Source organism: Thalassophryne amazonica, chromosome 9 (assembly GCF_902500255.1).
Source record: "Thalassophryne amazonica chromosome 9, fThaAma1.1, whole genome shotgun sequence".
NCBI lineage: Eukaryota > Metazoa > Chordata > Actinopteri > Batrachoidiformes > Batrachoididae > Thalassophryne > Thalassophryne amazonica.
In genome coordinates, this window is record NC_047111.1 from 88,844,051 (window position 1) to 88,869,233 (window position 25,183).

General features: G+C 40.8%; 1 protein-coding gene and 1 long non-coding RNA gene across 2 annotated transcripts in view; one reads left to right on the top strand and one right to left on the bottom strand.

Annotated features, from left to right (window-relative positions):
* LOC117517621 (transcriptional regulator ATRX-like) overlaps window positions 1-25,183 on the top strand; it is a 99,449-nt gene that overhangs the window by 66,376 nt on the left and 7,890 nt on the right. The window contains exons 11-25 of the mRNA XM_034178716.1: window positions 2,495-2,634; window positions 2,817-2,987; window positions 3,069-3,165; window positions 14,916-15,069; window positions 15,228-15,372; window positions 15,642-15,751; window positions 18,152-18,295; window positions 18,678-18,855; window positions 18,959-19,096; window positions 20,835-21,010; window positions 21,112-21,229; window positions 22,415-22,542; window positions 22,624-22,697; window positions 22,869-22,960; window positions 23,038-23,179. Coding sequence (XP_034034607.1) covers window positions 2,495-2,634; window positions 2,817-2,987; window positions 3,069-3,165; window positions 14,916-15,069; window positions 15,228-15,372; window positions 15,642-15,751; window positions 18,152-18,295; window positions 18,678-18,855; window positions 18,959-19,096; window positions 20,835-21,010; window positions 21,112-21,229; window positions 22,415-22,542; window positions 22,624-22,697; window positions 22,869-22,960; window positions 23,038-23,179 — 2,007 coding nt within the window. The remainder of the gene's footprint in view (window positions 1-2,494; window positions 2,635-2,816; window positions 2,988-3,068; window positions 3,166-14,915; window positions 15,070-15,227; window positions 15,373-15,641; window positions 15,752-18,151; window positions 18,296-18,677; window positions 18,856-18,958; window positions 19,097-20,834; window positions 21,011-21,111; window positions 21,230-22,414; window positions 22,543-22,623; window positions 22,698-22,868; window positions 22,961-23,037; window positions 23,180-25,183) is intronic.
* Window positions 209-24,331, bottom strand: LOC117517623. Its single transcript, XR_004562772.1, has 3 exons — window positions 24,316-24,331; window positions 12,028-12,036; window positions 209-1,361 (listed from the first exon to the last, which is right to left on the bottom strand). It is a non-coding gene; the product is annotated as an uncharacterized LOC117517623 (long non-coding RNA).

Sequence of the window (25,183 nt, forward strand, 5' to 3'; positions counted from 1 at the left end):
TCCTCTCTCCAGTGACCCATGCAGATGATCCAGTTTGCCGGAGTGGTTTGTTTTAGTCAAAGAGGCGTGATGAGTGATGACTGGATTGACTGATTCCAAGAGTATAGAAGAACAGATATACTGGCTATCCCACATGTCCTGGTTATGTCTTGTGCCAGCTACTTTGGGATATGATTGGTAATTACTGTAAACTGGTGCGATAAGTTGAATTTAAACTTGGACTTGGTGTAAAAGGACATTTTGTTAGGTTGTTTGACAAACGACAACCATAACCTTTTGCTTTATGAAATCATTTTCATACTGAAATATATTTAAATATGTCCATGAAGTTGACGTTGGCTTTTCGGGGGTACTGACATTATTTTACTGGGGTGTGTAAGCAAGTTAAAGATTCATAAGTGTTTTCACTTTTAGTAAATATGTATGTACAGATTTTCTTTCTATTTTGGCTGTTTGTTTTTTTTGTCTTATTTTGTAGCATGCAAAAGATTGAGAACCCCTGTTTGACAGAGAAAAAAAAGCTATTCAGGCTTCTCTGTATTAAAATTTCAAAAAAAAAAAAAATCCTCTTTAAACTCACAAATCTTTGCAACAGATTGTTTAAAAAATCTGAGCTAGAATAATGGAATATACAAGTGTACTTCAAAAACCTCTCAGCCTCACCTGCAAAATCTGGAGGCTCAAGATGTGAAACATCAGTGGACCAAGTGCATTAAAGTTAAAAACATTAAAGAATGTGAAAAATAATTCAAGAACAATCTTGCTCCTGTGACGTTTTCTTAGTGAGGCAGAGAAATGTTTGAAGTACCTTTGGATGACTAAATCAACACTTCTGCAGCTGGTTTCTGTTTGACTAGTCAAGGTACATGAACATACATGAACATTTTAGAGTCACTGAGTATGTGTTGGAGTTTGCTTACATCAGTCATTAAGAAATACAAATAGTATGGTAAATCTGTAGTTCTCAAAAACTGAGTGACACTACGAGGAGACCGCTGAGGGAAGAACCCCAAGGCAACTGAAGGAGTTACTGGTGTTTGTGACTGTGATTAGAGACTGTATTTGTCTGTTGCATCACCACTGACAGTTCTATGGTAAAGTGGAACAGTGAAGATATTAATTTTTTTTTAATGTAGAAATCTTTGCTGAGTTTAACTGGCATGTTTTTTTTAATCAGTTTTAACAGACACCTGATTTTTTTTTCTTCAAAATATGTAAAAATGCTAATGTGTAAACCTCAAATGGGTTCCCAAATATTTGCATGCTACTGTAATATGTTTTTGTCTGCTTTTCCAAGAGCATTGCCTTTGCATCAGTTCTCAGTGTATGTTCAAAATAAATTGTTTCTGTACAACTAGGAGCTGTTGTTTAAGCTTAGGTCAGTATAATTATTTTTACATGGAAAAACTGATGGCAGATGTCTGTTAGATTGAAGGACATTGTAGGGAAAAACTGAACATCTTTCTCTGCACATGGGACATAAACTAAGAATATTTCCTTTACTGAAATCTGTGAACATACCTGTTATAATAAATTCATATAAATTGCAAAGGGTTTGTCTCTGTCTTTGATTTTTGCAGCAGTTGACTTTTATTTGTAACTAAAGGAGCTGTATGTTGACACATTGTTCAAGAGATACTGACGGAATGAATGTTATGGACTGACAAAACGTAGCTCTTGAAATTTGGTGTACAGGTTTTTTTTTTTTTTTGTGTGTGAAATGTCATTCTGCATCTTTTGAGGTGAATGGTTCTGTGAAATCTTTATCCACCACTTCCACATTATTGTGATTTTTGTCTGCAAAATACAGTACACAGGAAATTTTGCTGAGTAAAATTTAATCTGCTGGGATAGCATTTGATCCCAGTCTAAATAGAGCGAATTATACTCTATCATAGAGCTAAATCAAATCAGTGTAAAATCAACTCTTATTGGAGTAAAACAACTTGCATTAAACAGATGGCGTCGCAGACCAAACAGTCCTCCATCAGCCCTGCCTTCACTGCGCTTGTGTCATCAGCCACGGTTCACTGATAATCACCTCGTTTCTGCTTAAAACTGCACTCCAGTCATCTATCTCAGCAACAAATATCTGAAGCTTTTGTCAATGTGTCATCGTTTAAAGCCTTGTTTCTGCTTAAAACTGACTTTAGAATGATTCAAGAGGTTTTACGTTGTCAACTGATGGTTAATAATCCCGTTAGTCCCTTTTGCTTTGGATGGAGAGACTGTCACACGGGCAGCTGGGCTCCAGCGTGACACGTACAGTGGAGGCAGGGGAGACCAATGTTTAGAGGATGGACTGTTCAGTCTGCGACAACTGTTGAGCTGATTCTCTCTGATAGTGTAATTTACTTTAGACTGGGATCCAGTGCTATCCCAGCAGAGTAAATTTTACTCGGCAAAATTTCCTGTGTAGAATCTCCAGCTGAATGCAATGTGACTGACTGAAATGAACTTTAGGCACCTTTTCCTTCTGTTTTACTTTTGAAAGAATTGCTAAGAAAATGCTTTTGGCCCAAATCAATGCCATCTCCTCGAGTGATGATATATCTTCGGATGAGGAAACACAGGACAGTAAATCAGAGTTGGAGGGTGACACAGAAGCTAATCAAAGAGTGGATATTGAAAATGGTGAGTGATTCTTCAACATTTTTGGTTTGCTATTTTTAGTCGTATGCTTTTATAAGAACATGTTCTTTTCCTTGTTGGTTTCATAACATAAATTTTAGAATCTGACAGGTATATTCATTCTTGGTCGGGCACTTTTGCTGTCGTAACTATGGGGGAAGAGGTGATCTTTGTCTTTTCTGCAGGAGAAGACTTGACATTAGCTTCACATGAGCCTGTTTCTAGGCACCCTCTACTCCATCACAAGCTCACCCTAGATGAAAGGCCATTGAATGGCAAACCTCCAGCAGATGAGGATGGAGGAGAGCTAAAAAACGAGACAAAAGCGGACGGGAAACTTGGGCCCACTAGTGACCGTAAGGATGTCAATGTAAACACCTTTTTCTACATGGTTTAATGCATCTTGTTCTAATGGCTTAGTTTTGATTTATTTCAAGTTGATGATAACACTGATGTTGAAGAGTTGGAGATCGAGAGCTCTGGAATGAGCGAAGAGGTCAGCGATTCACAAGATGACAATGTTGGATTAAAAAGGTACATTATTGTAAGCAGTCACTGTTTGAATGCACACACGTGCAAAAAGGGAAAACAAATCACAGAAGGGTGAGTCTGGGAAGGTACTGGTACTGTGCTTTCCACCTAATGAAAGTAGCTGTAGCAAGATGAAGTACAGATTGAAAAGTGTTCCTTCTATCTTGTCTAGGGGGGAATACCCCTTTGGCTGACTTGGTAGAGTTTTGGTCTTCAGTTCGAGTTGTCTGGTATTCGAATCCCACCACCGTCCTGACCACAACGATAGGTCCTCCGGTCACATATCCATCTATCTGCCACAGCAACCAGGTCTTGGTTTCATAAAGTGGTCTAATCTTTTAGTCTACTGAACTTTCTTAATCAACTACGGTTAGTCGCTCAAAATTAGCCATCTAATCACAGTTTCACATTGACGGCTAAACTTGTATATTAGCAGTCTTACATTAGTCGATAATTTTCATGGACATAGCGGCCTCACGCGTGAGAGTTTCGTTTACTTCAGGTTGGTTGCTACAGCAACCTGTGTGTTAGACTCCTGCCCGTTCCTGCAATGTGTATGTCCAGTCCTGCCCGTACCCACTAATCTGAGAATTTATGCCAACACAATAATGCAGATGCATTGATTTTGTCTTCTCCCCTCTTTCAGAAGAAAACACGTCATTTAGGGTATTAATAAAGAGATTTGTGCAATTTTTAGTTTTGTTTTCCTGGCGTGTATGTTTTTTGATGCACTGGTTAGGAATAGCCCTCCTATTTCGTTTTCATTTAGCTTAAAGTTGGTTTTGTATGTGCCATGTATTGGCATGCAGTGTTGCGGTAGGTCTTGGTGCAGCTGTGTCTGTCTGTGTACCTGTTGCTGTCTGTTCATAAGTGCTGAACTAACATCCCTCACGATTTGGCACACGGTCAACTTTGAGACGTGGATGGTGTTGCCAGTAACATGCTGAAAGGTACCATAGGTGCCATTTCTGAGGTAAGACACTGAAGTTTTGTCGACTAAAATAAGATTAGCCTCCTCTATAGTAGGCTAAAAACTTCAGTCAAGTCATGCAAAACTTTAACCGACTAAGCGGTTTGTGCAACGACTAACATCAAAAGGTTAATCGACTAAGTAACTTTAGTCAAGATTAGACTGGTTTATGAAACAGGCCCCAGTAGTTAGCTGCTAAGATGGAAAAATCATGTACTTTGGCATACAAACATGCCTTTGGTATGGTGATACATCTTGACCTATTTATTATTTTAGTATATGGTAACTAGTGTGCCTTAATTGAGAGAGTGGCGATATGGCGAGTTGAAAAAAAAAGTCACATGACTAAGGGTGCCATCTTGGTACCAAAATAGCATTTGCTGTTAATCTGTCTGCATGTAAATCCAGCTATTTTATTTATTCGCGGAAAGTGCCGGGTTGCTGTGCGTTTGGATGCACAAATAGACACAGCAAGGGCTTCAAGATGTACAGATTCCCTTCAGAGCCAAACAAGAAAAATTTGGGAATATAAAGTCAGCTATGTGGGATGGAAGCCAACATCAAATTTTGAGAGGTAAATTTATTGTTCAGTCCCATGTTCAGTAAAACGTAACTAAACAGTCATTGTATAAACCAGGTATTCAGTCACCGGACAAAAAAGTCCCAAAGTTTTTGTATTGTTTTCAACGTAATAAACACCATATATAAAGGATTTTGTACAACGGATTTTCACTCACATTGGATCAAATGTCCCGTCCGATTTCCGTTAAAAACCCCGAGCAGCCTGGACGTGCACAGCAACAGACGTACAAATTAAAGTGCAGTTCTGACACTCACTGATTTGAGGAAAGTGGTACCAGGGTCATTTCTGTGATTAAAAGTCCGACCGTTTATTTTTGTTTTTCGCACCGTACTCAGACTCGGACCCACAGCCTGACATGCACCTGTTAAGTCAGACACAAAAGCCTGTAATTTGATACTTTTCTGATTTTACTCCTTCGTCTGCCATCATATTATAATAGTATTTGTGGTACGCACACTGATGAAAAGTGTATCAGAAAAGTCCACACATTTACAGCACAAAGTTGATAAAAGAGGAAAATGTACAGCTTACCTTTGATTTGGAGATGATTGTAGAAGGAAAAGCTTGTTGAAGGTCAAATTAGTCTAGAATAAAGCATAATCCAGAGACGGAGAAATTTAGAAGTGTCACGCACATCATTGCATGACAGTTACAGAGCTGCAGCTGTATAAATCAGACTTTAAATTAATAAAATAAATTATCAAAAAGGTTCATTCAGTAGTTTAGCGCAGTTGGAACCAAAATGGCGCCATGTTCTGAGTTGACGGCACTCTCAATTAAGGCACTGGAATGACAACAGCCTGAAACTGCCCCCTTGTGACAGGTGGCGACACCTACATTTATATAACATACCAAGCACAAGTTAACCAAGGAAAGATGTCGACCTTGCCATTGCATTCATTGTAAATTCAAACATTGTCATGGCTGAAAGATAAAATATATATCTTGCAGAAAAGATGATACAGATGGCAAATGCTGGTGGCAGTAGCACCACCTACATTGATATATGATAATTAAAGAAAGGTGTAGATCTTGCCATTAAAGTCATTGTAAATTAAAATATTGGTTACTAAAATTACTGCATTCTCTTAAAAGAAAAAAAAGAAAAAAGTATGACTTGCAAATAATCATGCAGGAATTAAACTCTGGTAGTAGGTGCCATCACCTACACTGATATCCTTAATCGAGTTCTGATATAAAGAGAAAATTGGCATTTGCAAGAAAATGAAGATCAACACTATTCTCAGTGAAATTGATGTATTTCTTGTATCCTGTTGATTGTTTTTGTTTAATGAGGCTTAAGGTCACACTCAGCACTAATAGGTTAAAACATGAACAAAAATAAATGGAACGTAGCTATAAACAAAAGGCTGGGCCTCTGTTTGACTATGTAGAAACATCACAAAATGATCCAAAGCTTCATCAAGTCAAATGAGGCTTTCATTTTTCAAATATTTAGAAGTCAGTTTGGGCACAGCCCACCACAGTAACAAGTTCAGTTCACTTGAGGAATTTCTTTCTCCACCCACAATAGGAGTTTCTACACCCTTTCTTGCACCCACAGCTTAGGAGTTTGTCAACAAGCTTCATGCTCAAGCAGCATATCTGTCATGCTTTCATCACTATTGAGCAATTCAGCTTTCAGTGTAATTGGCATATCACAATGAAGAACTTTGTATCCATTTATAACATCTGCAAGATGTCTATAAACTATTCCCTTATCAAATCTGTCTGATCTTGCAGGACATTGCAACTTGTCTGTCCTCTTTTCCTGACACAGTACACATAATGTTCAATCAGTCTTATCTTTTTCATCCATTCTGGGAGAATACTGTTCATACAAACACAAGAAAATTGATCAGGAAAGAATAGCCGAGAATCAATCAATCAATCAACTTTTTTCTTATATAGCGCCAAATCACAACAAACAGTTGCCCCAAGGCGCTCCATATTGTAAGGCAAGGCCATACAATAATTATGAAAAACCCCAACGGTCAAAATGACCCCCTATGAGCAAGCACTTGGCCACAGTGGGAAGGAAAAACTCCCTTTGCGCTTTGAGGCAACTCTGTTGTGACTTGGCGCTATATAAATTGAATATATAATTTGAATTGAAGACAACTTATACTGAAATCTGCATGCTTTATACGGATACTGTAAAAATGGGTTCACTGTCATACAGTGTCCTTGGTGCATACAATTAAATGTATTCGTTCTAGGAAAAAATAACCCTGAAAAAGTAAAATTTTCTGTGATGGATCTAATAATTTGGTCTACTGGATTGAGATATATTTACTTTATGTAATGCAAGATCATATAATGCATCATGTGCCGCCTTACGCAGTTCAAAAGAAATTTATCACTTGAGTCACTCAGTATTTCTGAAATAGAATATAGCATGCACAGCTTTAGCTTGCACTAACACCTGGTCCGCCGTTGACCATTTTTTCATATAGGTCACATGACAGGTCAAATCTAAAATACGAGTAAAAAAAAAAAAAAAAAGATATCCAGAGGGAAATGAATGTAGAATACAAGTACATTCTATACCTACAAATGGACTGTATTTGTAGGGGAGGTGATGGTCTAGTGGTTAAGTGTTGGGCTTAAGACCAGAGGATCCTCGGTTCAAATCGCAGCCTGACCGGAAAATTATTAAGGGCCCTTGGGCAAGGTCCTTAATCCCCTAGTTGCTCCCTGTGTGTAGCGAGCGCCTTGTGTGGCAGCAGCCTGATATCGGGGTGAATGTGAGACATTTGATGTGTAAAGCGCTTTGAACATCTGATGCAGATGGAAATGTGCTATATAAATGCAGTCCATTTACCTACAATCAGCATGGGTTCTGAGAAATTAATCTTCTTATCAACGTGCTATTAACAGATGAGCAGATGGACGGACAGACACACAAAAAGAGAAAGACATATAGAAATGCCAAAATAATATTCACAAGCACATAATACACAGTCTGAGAGCAAAATGTGCACCTTACAATGAGTTCTAGCCATTATTTTGTATCAGTACAGCATATAGAGGAGTGTCTAAATGTAGGTCGCACCACCTGCCACCAGGGGGCACTTTCAGCTTGCCACTATGTCTGAAAATACGTATTCATATACTCTGTTACCATGCCAAAGGGCATGTTTGTATCACAAAATGCATGATTCACCTGATAATGCCAGCTTATCATCTAGACCAGGGGTGGGCAACTAGGGCCAAGACAGTGCAGGTTTTCCTTGCAACTAATCACCTCAGCAGGTGGGTTTGCTGATGAGCTTCTCCTCTAAACATAAACACCTGATCATCAAAGAAGTCACTTGCTGAGACACCTGAACATTAATGAAATCACCTGCTGAGGTGATTGGTAGAAAGAGAGATCTGCAGTGTCTTGGCCCTTCATGGCTCATTATTGCCAACCTCTGATAACGGTGTTCCCTTGGCCATCTCTAGCTCCTGAGGCCATCAACACCGAGACAGCTGCATGCTAGATACGGCTTAGAGAAACGTGCAAATGGTCATACCTAATATTCCTCATTTTAGTCTCGCTAAGTAACTGTTTTGGTCCAGTCTTTCCAGCTGTACCCAAGGATGCCCCCGAGAGCTACAGCCCCAAATCAGAAAACCTTGGAATAGTATGGACAGTGCAGATAAAAACTTTGATTCTTATTTTTTCCATTGCAGACAGTATGAACCAAAGGCCTCATGTTTTTTTGTGGTCAATTTGTGTTGACCACAAAAAAACTGTGTGTTTGTGTGCAGTGGTGGGCACAGTTCCGCTAACCGCTAATTATCGAAGCTAACGTTTTCGTTAGCAGATTAGCTTTTCAGATAACTTTGAAAACCATCAGCGGGCCAATTAGCTTCTGAAAAATTTAGTTCCGATAACTTTTAGACCTACATATTTATTAGACCTACTTTTAGACTAACATATTTCTGCAGGCATAGTGAATAAAGCTTAACAGTTAAAAACATTTGTTAAGTCTAAAATCAAAGATTTTAGTACCAGCTTGTTACATGTTTTGTAGTAGACGAACAGCCATGAATGGTAGAGCTCTGTCCTCTGCAGGCAGAGGAGAGCTGACTACCAGAGAGAAAATAAGAGGAAGAAATAAAAAAGGTAATTTACTTTTAACACCATACAGACCTCTTGGCATATTACTGGAGTCATGCACAGGCTTACAGTTTTGACTTGGGGTTAAAATGTTAAACTAATTCCAAACAAGTTATTGCCATCTACTGGATGGCAGTGTCTGTGGCAGTGTGAACAGCCACACTTTCACTAAAACTGCTGAATCACGAACAGAATTTTCAGTTTTGAAATTGCCTTTTTTAAGAAATGAAAAAATGACATACAGTGAGGAAAAAAGTATTTGAACACCCTGCAATTTTGCAAGTTGTCCCACTTAGAAATCATGGAGGGGTCTGAAATTTTCATCTTAGGTGCATGTCCACTGTGAGAGACATAATCTAAAAAAAAAAAAAATATATGGACATCACAATGTATTTTTTAATAATTTATTTGTATGTTACTGCTGCAAATAAGTATTTGAACACCTGTGAAAATCAATGTTAATATTTGGTACAGTAGCCTTTGTTTGCAATTACAGAGGTCCAACATTTCCTGTAGTTTTTCACCAGGTTTGTACACATTGCAGCAGGGATTTTGGTCCACTCCTCCATACAGATCTTCTCTAGATCTTTCAGGGTTGGAGTTTCAGCTCACGCCAAAGATTTTCTATTGACTTCAGGTCTGGAGACTGGCCAGGCCACTTCAGGACCTTGAAATGCTTCTTACGGAGCCCCTCCTTAGCTGCCCTGGCTGTGTGTTTGGGGTCATTGTCATGCTGGAAGATCCAGCCATGACCCATCTTCAATGCTCTTACTGAGGGAAGGAGGTTGTTTGCCAAAATCTCGCAATACATGACCCCATCCATCCTCCCTCCAGTACGGTGCAGTCGTTCTGTCCCCTTTGCAGAAGAGTACCCCCGGAGTATGATGTTTCCACCCCCATCCTTCATGGATGGGATGGTTTTCTTGGGGTTGTTCTCATCCTCTAAACATGGTAAGTGGAGTTGATTCCAAAAATCTCTATTCTGGTCTCATCTGACCACATGACCTTCTCCCATGCCTCCTCTGGATCATCCAGATGGTCACTGCTGAACTTCAAATGGGCCTGGACATGTACTGGCTTGAGCAGGGGGACCTTGCTGCCCTGCAGGATTTTAAACCATGACAGCATCATGTGTTACTAATGTAATCTTTGTGACTGTGGTCTCAGCTCGCTTCAGGTCATTGACCAAGTCCTCCTGTGTAGTACTGAGCTTTCTCAGAATCATCCTTACCCCACAAAGTGAGATCTTGCATGGAATCCCAGACCGAGGGAGATTGACAGTCATCTTGTGTTTCTTCCACTTTCTAATAAATAATCATAACAGTTGTTGTCTTCTACCAAGCTGCTTGCCTGTAGTTCATCCCAGCCTTGTGCAGATCTACAGTTTTGAAACTGGTGTCCTTGGACAGCTCTTTGATCTTGGCTATGGTGGACAGGTTGGAGTGTGATTGATTGTGTGAACAGGTGTCTTTTCTACAGGTAACAAGTTCCAACAGGTGCAATTAAATACAGGTAAAGAGTGCAGAATAAGAGGGCTTCTTAAAGAAAAATGAACAGATCTGTATGAGCCAGAATTCTTGCTGGTTGGTAGGTGTTCAAATACTTATTTGCAGCAGTAACATACAAATAAATTATATTAAAAAATAAATCATACATTGTGACTTCCGGATTTTTTTTTTTTTTTAAGATTATGTCTCTCACAGTGGACATGGACCTAAGATGAAAATTTCAGACCCCTCCATGATTTCTAAGTGGGAGAACTTGCAGGGTGTTCAAATACTTATTTTCCTCACTGTATTTACACATACAGATTTATTTGTAAAACCCACCACACATTTCAGTAACTTGTGGCTTATACTGACCAGCCAACCACTGATGTCATGAAACTGATCTTCCCATAATGCGTTGCGGCATATGTGTCTAAATGCTAAAACCTTCCAAATTAGTGCATTACTTTAAAACTAAAACACATAGCTGATATTTTCACTTTGTAAAATGACAGACATGACATTAATTTCAATAACTTCTCTGGAATTAGTTTGTTTAAAATTTTAATCATAAGTTAAAACTGTCTGCCTATGCATGACTCCAGTAATAAACTCGCAGATCTGTATGGTGTTAAAAATAAATTATCTTTTTCTTCCCTCCCTCTTCCTTTCTCTCTGGTCACCAGGTCTCTTTTACTGAGAGAAGACTGATCTGAGACACAAGTACTGACTCACTGTTGTGTCGGTAGGTGCCAATGTACTGAAGTCAATACTTAAAGTTATCAGTTTAGCTTTTTATCTGTAGCTTCCACTCAATTTTTTTAGGGGTTTATCGGTTTAGCTTTATAAATATAACTTTTCAGTTAGCGGATTAACGGTTAGCAAAACAAATTTTTTTTGTTTAGCTGTGCCCAGCACTGGGTGAATGTCACTAATGTGAAAAGACAGATCGAATTTGGTTTACTTGGAGCACAATAAGTGGACACAATCATGAACACATAATATTGTGGAAATTGTGTGAGGCTAAAGAAAAAGCGACAATTTCACATTCTATCAACATATTTGCATGTCACTTTAGTTCACTGACATCATTCACATTCACACAGACTTTATAAGGTGGCTCAGCCCCGCTCCTTACCCCACAGGGGTCCTGACAGTAAAACATCAAAGCAGCCGAGCTGGTTGTTTTCATACACAGCAGGAGCAGACCTTTGTCTGCACCTGCTGCAATGCAGCATGTGATTGGGATGAATGGATGTTGTTAAGACAGCTTTAAGAGCAAACAATCATACATCACCCATGCAGGGTACAGCCAGGAAAACCGTGATATGTATGTCTTGGCTTGTTAACGTGTAAAGCAGGGAACACAGTATAAAGTCCCCCTGACACTTGCACGACTTTGAGCCGCATACTTGCACACACTCTGCCATGCACGAGAGTAAACTTGTCTCAAGCTTTGTGCACGTGTGCAAAGAAAATTTTGAAATGTTCAAAATCTCCATCACGCGTTAATGATGTGAACATTGCAAACAATTCAAAAACACTGGGTGTGAGTGTGAGTGATTGTCAGTGCACCGCATCAAACCTCAGCTTCTCTGAATGATTATAACGAGATGTTAAATTTATCATTATCATACTTTTACAGCTGCACACAAGAAGGAATGAACATGCAACTGTTTTGCCAAGCTATTACAATATAAGCATTACAAATATTTACCTTGTTAAACTGTTCCAAATGCGTTCTCCACCACATTAAGCAAGCACGTGCATGCGAGAGAGACAGAAAAGCTGCAGCTGGAGCGGTCCGCTGTGATTCTGGAAGCAATTACAGGAGTTTTCAACAGCCAACTCAGACAAAAAATTTAGTAATCTGCTGCGAATTAATTATTTTATATACGCAGCATCCAGCACACAATGTATGGCATCCAGTGGACCAAAGGCTGCCGTCCGGCTGGGAACACAGTGGGTGGGATCGTCACAACGATGTGCATGCAAGTGTCAGGGCACCTTAACTGTAAGAAGTGGCACATTGACATGCAAAGCAGATTTACATGTAGAGCAGGGCACACATTGTAACTACAGGTGACGATCTGACTTGGTGAATTATGTCTGAACAGTACATTGTGTGTTGCGCGTGTGCTACAATATACAATTATTAAACATTGCCTGCAGTTAAGCAACCAGTTTTGCAGCAATAATCTAGGACTATATTTTTCATACTAAACATTTTTTTCCAAGTACAAACAGCTGTCAACCAGGATTATACAGGGGGGAATATGTACACTGAGCAACATTAAAAATGACCATTTTCTTGTATCACGTACATCATGGATTGTCCACTACATTTTCTCTGGGCATGATCCCTCATGCAGGAGCCTCAGTATTGCAGACCCCAGGTGCTGAAGAAGGCCAAGGGGATGTCCATGTTTCATCTGGCTGCAGCACATAAATAGTTAAATAAATTGAGTGGTGGTAGTGGACTGCTTGTCTGCTTTGGCGGTTGCCATCTGGGATGGTTCCTTGGTGGGGCAACATGCGGAAGCAGCTCGTGCTCACAGATCTGAAATGTTTTGAGAGAACAAAGAGAACTTATGGCCCAGTCACACGGCACACAACGATTCCTGAACGAAGGGAAAAAGTAAAAAAAAAAAGTCACAATTCGTTCAGAAAAGGTAGACGAAAGAGCTTTATCACCGAACAGCCTGCGAAGCAAGAGCGCAAAAGGGACGAAAGAGGAACTTAAAAAACCGAAGCTAACGATCTTGACGCTTTAAATGAAATGCGCCTGGAGCCACAGCTGCAGCAGTGTGTGTCTGCATCTCTGAGTTCCAGGACTTGTCGCTGGGACGGAGCTCATAGCGCCTGAGTCTTGGAGAAACTGCACACAGAAGCTGTGGAGATATGTGTGCACGTCGGTGGACCACCTGCTCTGGTTCCTCATCCAGAACAAAAGAGGAATCATCTCCTTCATCATCAGAATCCACACTGTCTGACGACACGCTGTGCGCTCCGTCTTGCTCCAATTAAAAAAAGAAAAAAAAGTGTGCCATGGTCACTGCTGTATCACTGTATTATGTTCTAAGCCATATATATTGATTTATAACAGAAAACTGTCAAAAGGGAGAATAAATATAAGTGTAAAGATGATTGAATATATCAGAGCAGTAAATTAATCAGTGCGTGTGAACGCGTGCGTTGACTCACGTGCGGTTATTCCACCAGCTGATCACTGATCCACAACGTGAATTCTGTCTTCCAGAACAGCTCTTTATATCATCATTTTGATTCATCTACCTGTTGCCACATGTACAGAAGGTCTGGATTGTCATTCCTACACTCATATTGTTATATTTAATACAAAATAATAAGCACACACAGGAGCTGCTGCTGCTACTAATGCTGCATTCATGCACCGTCGGAAATTACACAACTTTTTTGTTGTTTCAAATTCAGCAGTTGCTTGTGGCAAAATAATTATATCCACACAAAAGATTAATTGTGGCCTATATAAGGTGCCTGAGCCAATTGAAGCTGACCCCCCCCACACAGATAAAAAAAAATACAAGCAAGCAGGCTGAGTTTGCCCTGTAATTTCCAACAATACATGAGCGCACCAGCAGCCTCACCAGTCACAAACCGGCTTCTGCACTGTGTGAAAACACTCAGCTGTTCCAACAAATTAAACAATAACGTTACAAAAACTAAACAAACAATTAAAAAACATCAAGAACGACAGCAAAACGAAACACAGACGAATTGAAGTTTTCATTGCCCTTCGTTCAAATTTTAACAGTTTAAAAATCCTGACGAAGTGCCAGCTGCAGGAACGAAGCTGCACGAGGTTAAACGATACCAACGAAAGTCCACATTTCTTGTATTGTCAGGGCTTCATTGCCCTTCTTTAAGTGCCATGTGACTGGGCCATTACTATTTAATCAAGTTAGCCCTGTTGAGGTGAGAGATATTCTTTTACTAGGGAGACCTGGGCGCAAATAGGAACAGTACAGTTTCAGCAATGAAAGTAATTAACATGTAAATTAAAACTTCACCACATAAAACATTTTGACAGTCTGTTCTCAACAGATAATTAACCAGAGCCTTAAACTCAAATCAACATTGATAGATTCTGAAGTCAAATTATTCCGTGCTTTAGGTGCCAAAACCTTAAAAGCTTTCTTTCCCATGCAGTGTGAACTTTGGGAACAACAAATTGCAAAATGTCCATAGTACAAAGATTACAACTTTGATATTTCCAGTTGAGAAGATACATTTTGTTCAGAATTGTTTTGTAAATAAACAGGTAGCACTGACTGTAGCAACATACAGTTAATGGAGGCTAATTCACTTTTCAGTAAATGGTGATCAGGATTTGCAATCAACTGTAGCAAATTTTATCCTTGTCCACAAGATCAGTGGTGTGGTACTTTGTATATTTGTGCCATTCAGGAGTGTAAATGTGATCTAATTGTAATTAATTTTTGCCTGTGGTTCTCTTCTTCTTTAAGATCCGATTCATTCATTAAAAGGAAAAATGTGCCCGATAGCTACCCAGAGAATAAAATGCCTCTCTGCGTTTTGTTGTTCCTGTCTGTTTTTTGTAATTAGCGACAGCAAAGGCACACCCAAGAGACGCAAAAAGATCCGCAAAATCATAGAGGATACAAACCTGTGTGCTGAGACGCAGGAAGCCCTGAGAGAGGAGGAGCAACGACGCAAACGGTTGGCAGATAGAGAACAGCAGATGGAGGACCGGAGAGAGGTGCAGCAGGCTAAACCAGCTTAAAATGTTCACCATAACCATGAACACAAATTAATATTTGTCTTGTCAAAACATTTCTGCTGGTATGAACCACTGGAGGTCTCCCAATGAGATGAGCACACAAACATAATGATAAAATGTCTGGTTTTGTTTTCCAGATAATAGTTATAGAGGATGAGTTATCTCAAGTTCCGTGTTCCATAACTACCAAGCTGGTCCTGGATCAGGATGAGGACACGAAGGAGCCTCTTGTTCAGGTGCACAGGAAGCTGTTGATCCGGCTGAAGCCTCACCAGGTGGATGGTTAGTGGGCGCTCTTACACATAAACTGAGGCCACTGTTTTAACAGCTATTTGTATGTTACTCATTTCAGTGTGTGTAAATTATTTGGGACTAATTAGTGCTTTAATGATGATGGGAGTTTTTCATTTGTATTTTAGGACCCATGGAAAAATATCCATGTTTTTGGTGCAAGTGCACTTTGAATAATGACCTGTTATTGTTTAATAAAACTAAGTGGTTGAGCTTTTCTTTGGTATTCAAGAGTATTCCTCTTTTTACTTTTTTAACAGGAGTCCAGTTCATCTGGGACTGTTGCTGTGAGTCTGTGAAGAAGGCCAATTCCTCTCCTGGATCAGGCTGTATCCTGGCACACTGTATGGGACTAGGGAAGACTCTTCAGGTGTGCATACAGACATTCCAGTCATTCTCAAACCAGTTCTCAAATACCACCTAACCTACATATTTTCCATCTCTGCCTGCTGTGTCACAACCTGATTAGCTCATTCAGATGTCGGTTAGTACATGATTGTCTGCACACCTGAATGAGCTAATCAGCTTGTAGCACAACAGGGCGTGATGGAAAATATGTAGGCTCTGTGGTACTTGAGAACAAGTGGACATGTCAAACAGCTGTAGATTTCTTTTTTAATTGGCCTCATGAGTCCATACATCAGCCAAGGCCTATTAACTCAGAATGCATTTAGTTGGTCCAATTAATTAGTCTACAACTTATCATTCATTCGCTCATCTTCAACTGCTTATCCGGGATCGGGTTGCAGGGGCAAGAGCTCCAGTAAGGTACTCCAAACTTCGGTTTCCCGTGCCACATTAACCACCTCTGATTGGAGGATCCCTAGGTGTTCCCAGGCCAGTGTGGAGATATAATCTCTTCACATAGTCCTGGGTCTTCCCCAGGGTCTCCTCCCAGATGGACGTGCCTGGAACACCTCCCTAGTGAGGTGCTCAGGAGGCATCCTTACCAGATCCCCGAACCACCTCAGCTAGCTCCTTTCAACGCGAAGGAGCAGTGACTCTGCACCGAGCTCCTCACAAATGGCCAAGCTTCTCACCTCATCTCTAAGGGAGACACCAGCCACCCTTCTGAGGAAACCCATTTCGGTTGTTTGTACCTGCGATGTAGTTCTTTCGGTCATGAACTCATGACCATAGGTGAGAGTGGGAACAAAGATTGACCAGTAGATCGAGAACTTCGCCTTTTGGTTCAGCTCCCTTTTTGTCACAGTAGTACAGTAGAGAGAATGCAACACCACCCCTGCTGCGCCAGCCAGTCTCATGCTGCATTGTCCCCTCACTCCTGAACAAGACTCTGAGGTACTTGAACACCTTCACTTGGGATAAGACGTCATTCCCTGTCCGGTAGGCAATCCATCGGTTTCCTGTTGAGAACCATGTCCTCAGATTTAAAGGTGCTGATCCTCATCCCAGCCGCTTCACACTTGGCTGCGAACCGATCCAGTGAGTGTTGGAGTTTTGTGAGTACAAAAATTGGTTGGGCCTGAGAAGGGGACCGGGCCCCCCCCCCCACTCCATACTCCCAGAGCAGCTCCCGGGGTACCCGAACATACTCCTGCTCCAAGTCCACAAAACACGTACACTGGATGGGCATACTCCCAGGCCCCTTCCAGGATCATTGTGAGAGTGAAGAGCTGGTCAGTTGTTCCACGACCAGGACGGAACCCACATTGTTCCTGTTCAGTATGATGTTCAACTATCGTCCGAACCTTCCTTTCCAGCACCCTGGAGTAGACTTTACCAGGGAGGCTGAGTAGTATGGTGCCCCTGTAATTGGCACACACTCTCTGGTACCCTTCTTTAAATATGGAGACCACTATCCCTGACCTTCATGCAATGTTGAAGAGATGTCTTGTCCAAGACCGTCCCTCCACACACCTAATTACTAATTATTGTCAAAGTGTAAATGGATGCTATTTTTATAGTACTTTTCCGTGTGATGCAGATGCCCAAAACACTTTACAGTAATGCTTTACATTCACCAGTTCACACTCTCACCGACATACTGCCATGCAAAGTGCTCAACTTGGGGATGAAGAACCTTGTCCAAAGGCACCTTGGTAAATATCCTGTCTGAACCAAGGATCCTCTGGTCACATGCCTGCTACTCAGATCTTTAGGCCAGGGTTTCCCAAACTGGTGTGTGTAATAGAAAATTTGGTGGAAGGTTTATGCTTGTTTACATTTGGTTTCGTTATTTAGAGAAATTTGACAAACCCGATCGTGACTGGCCCCACTAATCCTGTGTGTGCGTTCCTGATCACAGGGAATAAACATGAAGCTTTTCAAAAAGCTTTTCAACCTACCATCTCTGGTTCTCAAGACCAGGCACCTATGTGGCTCTACTCTACTCTTTTCTACTCTTCTATTTCTATTTTACTCTTCCTTTTTAAATATTTAGATATACCTTAGTATACTAGCATAGTTCCACCTTAGAATTGGATTATAATATATAAGATATACCTTACTGAATTTTCAGGAACACGGATGATAACAACAACCAGACAGTCATCAAAATTAAAATGCGTTCTTTGAGATGGAACAACAGTTATTTTACCTTAAGTGTCACACAACTCTGATAAGTTGGCTTTGTGTGAAAATTGTAAAACATTTCAATGTAGTTTGGTTCTATTCGCTAAAAAGTGCTGGTGTGGTCACTTTTTTTGCACATTTATATAGCAGCCGGTAGATACCTTAAAGAGCTTCAGAATTATTTCTTTACTCTTTGTTTTTAACTCTTTCTTTTTTTTCTTACAATATTTTGTAGGTGGTGGCTTTCCTTCACACAGTGCTGTGTACAAAAATCCTGAAATTCACAACTGCCTTAGTTGTGTGTCCACTAAACACTGTGCTGAGCTGGGTCAGTGAATTCATGAAATGGCAAGAAAATATCATTGAGGATAAAGTTATGGTATGTAAAGACGTGATTTTCACACCAGTTGCTTATTGTGTGCAAACATAAACTATGAATACCATATTTTCCCGTTGGAGGGCCCAGGTCCAAGTGTCAGCCCACTCCCCCTTTTTTTTTTTTTTTTTTTTTTTTTTTTAAAGTTGTTAAACACCCAGCTGAAATTAAAGGAAATTACATGGAATACATATAATGCATGAGAACAGGACAAAATATGTACTTGAAGTGAGTTATTTGTGAACAAATTAGACATTTTATTGAAATTGGCATTCCAATGTACATGATATTGGCCGTGCTCCTGCATCAGCCCACCCCCCTCTTCGGGCAGAATTTCATGTGGAGAGTCCTGGGTCATCTGATGGGAGAACGGGGTATGTTTCAGGTTACAGAACTGGCTACAATAAAGAGTCCTCGGGAACGGCTCAGTGCTCTGCAGAGGTGGCAGAGAGATGGCGGAGTTGCGATAATGGGATATGAGATGTACCGCAGCCTCTCACTGGGCCATAAAGTCAAAGACGACAGCCTGACACGAGAGTTTAAGAAGCTGCTGGTGGATCCCGGTACCGTCACTGAGATGATGTCACTGTTAGTGTTTTGAGATTTATCACTGAAACATTTGTGATTTGTAGCTGTTTACTCGTGGTCTCCGTCTCTGCTCTTCAGGTCCAGACTTTGTGGTTTGTGATGAGGGTCATATTCTGCACAATGAAGCTTCTAAAATCTCCAAAGCAATGACCGCTATCAAAACCCGGCGGCGAGTGGTGCTAACTGGCACGCCTCTTCAGAACAACTTAGTTGAGTGTAAGCATTAAGACATGTTACATTTCTATATTGCAGTTAAAATGCACTTTTTTGAAGTGATATACAGTAATTTAAGTACATATTTAAGAATTGCAACATTTTCTTGAATAAATACATTAAAATACCACAGCATTGGTGAAATGTCATCAAAGGAGGGAGATGGAAAATTTGTCATGTTTATTTTTTTTAAAAGTTATGTATTGTACACTCACTGGCTACTTCATTAAATAAACCGTGTTAGTACCGGGTGATACAAGGCAGGATGAATCCTTGTTTTCAAGTGTTGTACATCAACTTCTGACCCTAACATCTTAATAAGAACCATCCTGCAGTAGAAATGTAGAATCACCAGAGCAGGTAACAGTTTTCCAGTCTTCCATTGTCCAGCTTTGGTGAGTCCATGTCTGCTGTTTGTTCAGATTTCTGCTCTTACCTCACAGGAGCAACACCCCCTGTTGTCTTCTCCTGCTTTAGCCCGTGAACTTCAACATTCACCGTGTTATGCTTTCAGAGACGGTGTTCCACTGACCTTCTTTGTTGTCAGTGGTTGTTTTGAGTTATTGTTACCTTTCTCTTAGCTCGAACCACTCGTGACGATCATCTGACCTCTGCCATCAACAAGGCATTTCCTCCCAGTTAATCAGCACTCACTGGATGATTCTGCTTTTTTGTTGTTGTTTTTGTTTGTTTTGTTTTGTTTTGGGGTTTTTTTGTTGTTTTTGTTTTGGACCATTTTCTGTAGACCTTAGCGATAGTTGTGTCAAAGTCACAGTATATCAGTAGTTTCAGAAATGCCCAGACCAGCCTGTCTGGCACCAACAACCACAAAGATGCTTAAATCAGATGTTCTCCTCATTCTGACGCTTGAACTTAAATGGATCCTCTTGATCATGTTTGCATGCTTTAGGTTTCTGCCATGTGATTGACTGGTTAGATGTTTGCTTTAATGAACAGTTGAGCAAGCGTACCTAATGTAGTGGTCAACGAATATAGATGCCTGGATACTGCAGGGCAGAAACTGTTCTTTTAAATTGTTGAGAAAAATATTCTGGGAAGTTATTTATAATAATGGATGTTAAAGTAGATTTTAGTATATTTTAAATGGAACACTGTGAACTTGGATGTAGGGGTGGTGGCCAAGTGGTTAATGCACTTGGTTTCAGTGCGGAAGGTTCCCGGTTCGAATCCCACCCCTACCACATTTCTCCATGTAATGTGGAGTTGCGTCAGGAAGGGCATCCGGCGTAAAATTTGTGCCAATTCAACATGCAGATCCACCTTGGATTTGCTGTGGCAACCCCAAGTACAAAAAACAAGGGAGCAGCCGAAGGGATTTACTTACTGTAAACTTGGATGGTGTGGAACAATACTGGCAACAAACATTTTCCTAAATTTTGCAGCCTGTTTGTCTTCCAGCATGTGGCCATTAACTGCATGTCTTTAGTTCTGTATAGACACAGACATATCAAAACAAATCTATTTGAAATATGGCAGTATTTCTAAAACGCTATGTCAGGTTGATGTGTGATTTAATTATAGGTTGGTACAGAGTTTTAACACAATAATTTGATCATTTTGGTCTGAGCTGATGACCAGCTGAACACGTTGATCCCTATAATCAGGAGTGTCTTCAAAACGTGCAGGTTACTGGCCAACATGGACAATTTGGTCACCACTGTTTTCGCAGATAATACATTTTGAAATGTCCTCTTAATTTAAAATGTGTATATTCCCTCAGACCACTGCATGGTCAGTTTTATCAAGCAGAATCTTCTCGGATCACTGGTGGAGTTCAGGAACCGCTTTATTAACCCCATCCAGAACGGCCAGTGTGCCGATTCCACCCCGAAAGACGTCCGAATCATGAAGAAACGCGCGCATGTGCTGTATGGTATGTTGGCTGGCTGTGTACAGGTAAATGTTTTTTTTGTTTTTTTTTTAAATAAACATCCTTGTGTTTTGTGGAATCATCTCTTATGACTATTTGTAATGTCTGTCTCCTTTGGTTTTGTTAGAGAAAAGATTACTCTGTGTTAGCTGCGTTTCTGCCTCCCAAATATGAGTTTGTGCTGGCAGTGAGAGTTTCCCCACTTCAGTGTCGCCTGTATCACCACTACCTTGATCATATTGCAGGTAAGAGTTTGTCACGAGCGAATATTTTTCCTGTTACATGATGTTTTCTTTTCAACAATTGACCGCTACACATTTGTTAGTCAGTGTTGTTTTTAGTGTGATTTCTTTTATGCGACATGAGTGTTATCTTGATTTATATTTCCTTTGTTAAAAAAGCATTAAAACTCTATGTATTTATAAACTTTAGGAAAATCTCAACAAGATAAAGAATGATTATTTATACTGACATCTCTGTTAGCAATGATTAAGGTTCTGCTGCTAACCTATAAAATTATTCATGGACTGGCACCTCCCTCCCTACCTAGCTGACCTAATTAAACCTTACGTACCGGCCTGGGCTTTACGTTCTCAGGGTGCAGGACTACTTTGTGTGCCTAGGGTGAATAAGAAGGCTGCGGGTCACAGAGCTTTCTCTTATTGTGCCCCTGTTCTGTGGAATAATCTCCCTGCGTCAGTAAAACAATCAGATTCTGTAGAGACTTTCAAGTCCAGACTTGACGCACTTCTTTTCCCTTTCATATGGTTAGCATACTGTACAGTTTTGTTTGACGCTTTTTACTCTTTTAATTCATGTTATTAGTAATTGGAGTGGGCCGCGGCCTCAACTTTACCTGAATTCTGGGTCTTTGAGTGAAGCTTACTGCTAGCGGCCGGCGATCACCTTAGTATTTCTTCTGTTTTTCTTGTTGATTAATGCTGGCAAATTACACAGTATTTTTTGTCTTTATGATGCCTGATTCTGTTTTTTCTCTGTTTAAGGTGCAGCTCCATCCAGAGATGGGAGTTGTATTTGTGTTGGCGACCCTCCTGTCCTGTGCACGGACAGCAAATCTTGTATATTCATCCGTGAATTGTTCTGTGAATTTTTTCTGTAATTTGTTTGTAGCATGGCCCAAGCAGAGGGTCACCCCTTTGAGTCTGGTCTGCTTGAGGTTTCTTCCTCAGAGGGAGTTTTTCCTTACCACTGTTGCTCTGGGGGTTGGTAAGGTTAGACCTTACCTGTGTGAAGCGCCTTGAGGCAACTCTGTTGTGATTTGGCGCTGTATAAAGGAAAATAAATTTAAATTAAATTGAATTGTCACCCACCCACAGAAAACATTGGATCCTTTAAAAGTTGATTTGTTTTTTGAGGTTGCATTGGAGTTTTATTTGGTTAATCTAAAGCAGAAAGGCGTCTTTTTCCAGGTGTGAGACCCACCGCTGAAAGGGAAAAGGTCAAAGTCGGTGCAAACCTCTTCAAAGACTTTCAGGTACTTCGTCAAATTTGGTCTCATCCCAGGTGCCTTCAACTGAACTCCATCAGCAAAGGAAAAGTAAGTTCCCATCTTGAATGCAGCATGTGTTGCTTCAGTCTGACCTCAGGGTAATATGAGACATTTTAAACTGAACGACAGGCACAGTCGGGCAAAAATAATCCTATTAAAGCTGCAGCTCTCTCAAAAAGGGAACCATCTGTGACAACTGAAAGGTGAGCGATCCCCTGACAGAAGTTCCTTTGATTTGTCTAATTATTGCACATACTGTGTCACCTTTATGTCTTTGAGTGTTATGTGAGGAAACATGCTCAGTTTGGATGGGAACCAGAAATGAATAAATGGAAGTACAATGTAAAAGATTGTTCTCCTCCTCCCCCCCGTAGTGGAATGAGAAAAGATGGAGGAGAAGCAAACACCGCTGACAACAGTGAAAGGCTTACCGTTGATGTGGTCAGCGGCACTTCAGCAGCTGAAGGTGCACAAGGCTGCACAATCAGTGTTCCTCCAGCACTGTAACTCATTCAGTCTGCACTAATGATTTGTTCTGTGCAGGAGAGATGAATCCTCGCAAAGCCACTGAAGGCTGGTACAACCACCTGATGAGCGATGAGGACACCATCATCCTGGAGCATTCTGGGAAGATGGTGCTTCTGTTTGAGATACTCAAAATAGCTGAAGAGCTGGGGGACAAAGTGTATGTATTTCCCAGACAGCTTGTTAACTCCCAAAAAGGTGAATCAGTTGCAAATTGTGAATTATCTGCAAACCATGAATTGTAAAATGTGAATACTGAAGAAATATCTCCCGAAATGTGAACGCAGGTCTTGCAAAACATATGTCACAAAGCATGAATTTCTTCACAATTTGGTGTATGTGCTTGGCTGAGGAGCCAATGGTGTGAAGCTACCATCTGTGGGATTATGACTGTGCGCCTCTCACTTCCACCACGGGGCTTCACACCACCACTCGAGTCGCTCATGCGACCCTGACACTGGCACGCAATCTGGCGTGCCAATGAGTAAAGTCACAAAGTGTAAACTGTCCGGTTGTGTGCCAGTTCGCAAAGAAAATTTTCAAGTGTTCAAAACTTCTGGCACGCATTAATTTTGTAAACTAGTCGTGAATATTGCACAACCTGTTCGACAACACTGCATGTCAATGCATGTCATTGCACGCAGGGGATCTGAACTTGAAATTGAGATGATGACGAGATGTTACATCTATAATAAACATAACTTTGCAGATACATTATCTATAACTCAGCACGGTGGCTTAGTGGTTAGCACTGTTGCCTCACAGTCAGTGAGAAGGTCATGGATTTGATTCCCAGTTGTGGCCTTTCTGTGTGAAGTTTTTGTGTTCTCCCCATGTTTGCGTGAGTTCTCTCCAGGTGCTCCAGTTTCCTCCCACATTCAAAAGACACACACGTTAGGTGAATTGAAAAATTTAAATTGTCCGTAGGTGTGCGTGCAGGTGTGAATGTGTTTGTTTGTCTATATGTGGCCCTGTGACAAACTGGTGTCCTGTCCAGGGTGTACCCCGCCTTGCGCTCTATGACTGCTGGGATAGGCTGCAGCCCCCCGTGACCCTTAATTGGACTAAGCAGTTGAAGATGAGTGTGTATGAAAAGAAGGAATGAAAATGCATCTGTTTTACCAATCATTACTATAGAAATATTGTAAATAATTACCTTTGACACAAGATTCCAAATATGTTCTCCACATGGTACTTGAACGTACACCAGCTTTAGATAATTTCTCTGTGGTTCTGGGAGCGATAAGAGAATGGTTTCATCAGCCAAGCTCTGCGAGCAAATGTGTCATTGGCTACAAAATTATTATTTTATGCAGCGTGGTGTCAAGTGGGACAAAGCGGGATGTGTTGTCACAATGAAATGCGCAGCAGTGCAGGGATCTTTCTCATTCCCTATTAGTGGATAAACAATCCAACGCTTCATGAATTCTGCTTCATGGTGATAGGAAGAGTCGACGTTGAAGGATCAAAAATTGACATCGCTATGAACACCTGGCTGCCACAAGCCAGTTATCCCTGTGATAACTTTTCTGACACCACCTGCTTAAAACCCAAAAAGTCAGGATTGTGAGACCCCGCTTTCATGGTCTGTATTCATACTGAAAATCAAGATCAAGCGAGGTTTTGCCCTTCTGCTCCACGGGAGGTTTCTGTCATCCCTGAGCTCTCCTTAGGACCCCTGTGTTTGATAGGTGTACTGCCCCAGTCGAACTCCCCACCTGCCACTGTCCCCGGAGCAGGTCACGGCCAGCGGGGCTGGGCGCTTGACACCAGAAGCGAGAATGTGCTCAGGGCTTGCCTAACTGTAGTGACACCCCCCACCCCCCCAAAAAATATTTTTTGCGGAGATAGCGTTTGCGATCAAGATTTCCTGAAGTAATTGATCCTTAAACTGAAATCCGTAAACTACTTAAACTGAAAGAATATATATCATAAATCATATTCATGTTTTGCCCCTTACGATGTGCGAGACCTGCGTTCAGATTTTATGGGATATTTTATTTGCGGTTTGCAGCAAAATTATTAATGGTTCACGGATATTCACGATTTGCCAAATTTTTCATTAATGGTTTGCGAATAATTCATGATTTGCAGCAGATTCACGGGGTCAACACAGCTTCAGATATAGAGACAAACTACAACCATAATGATTGTGACCAGTCAT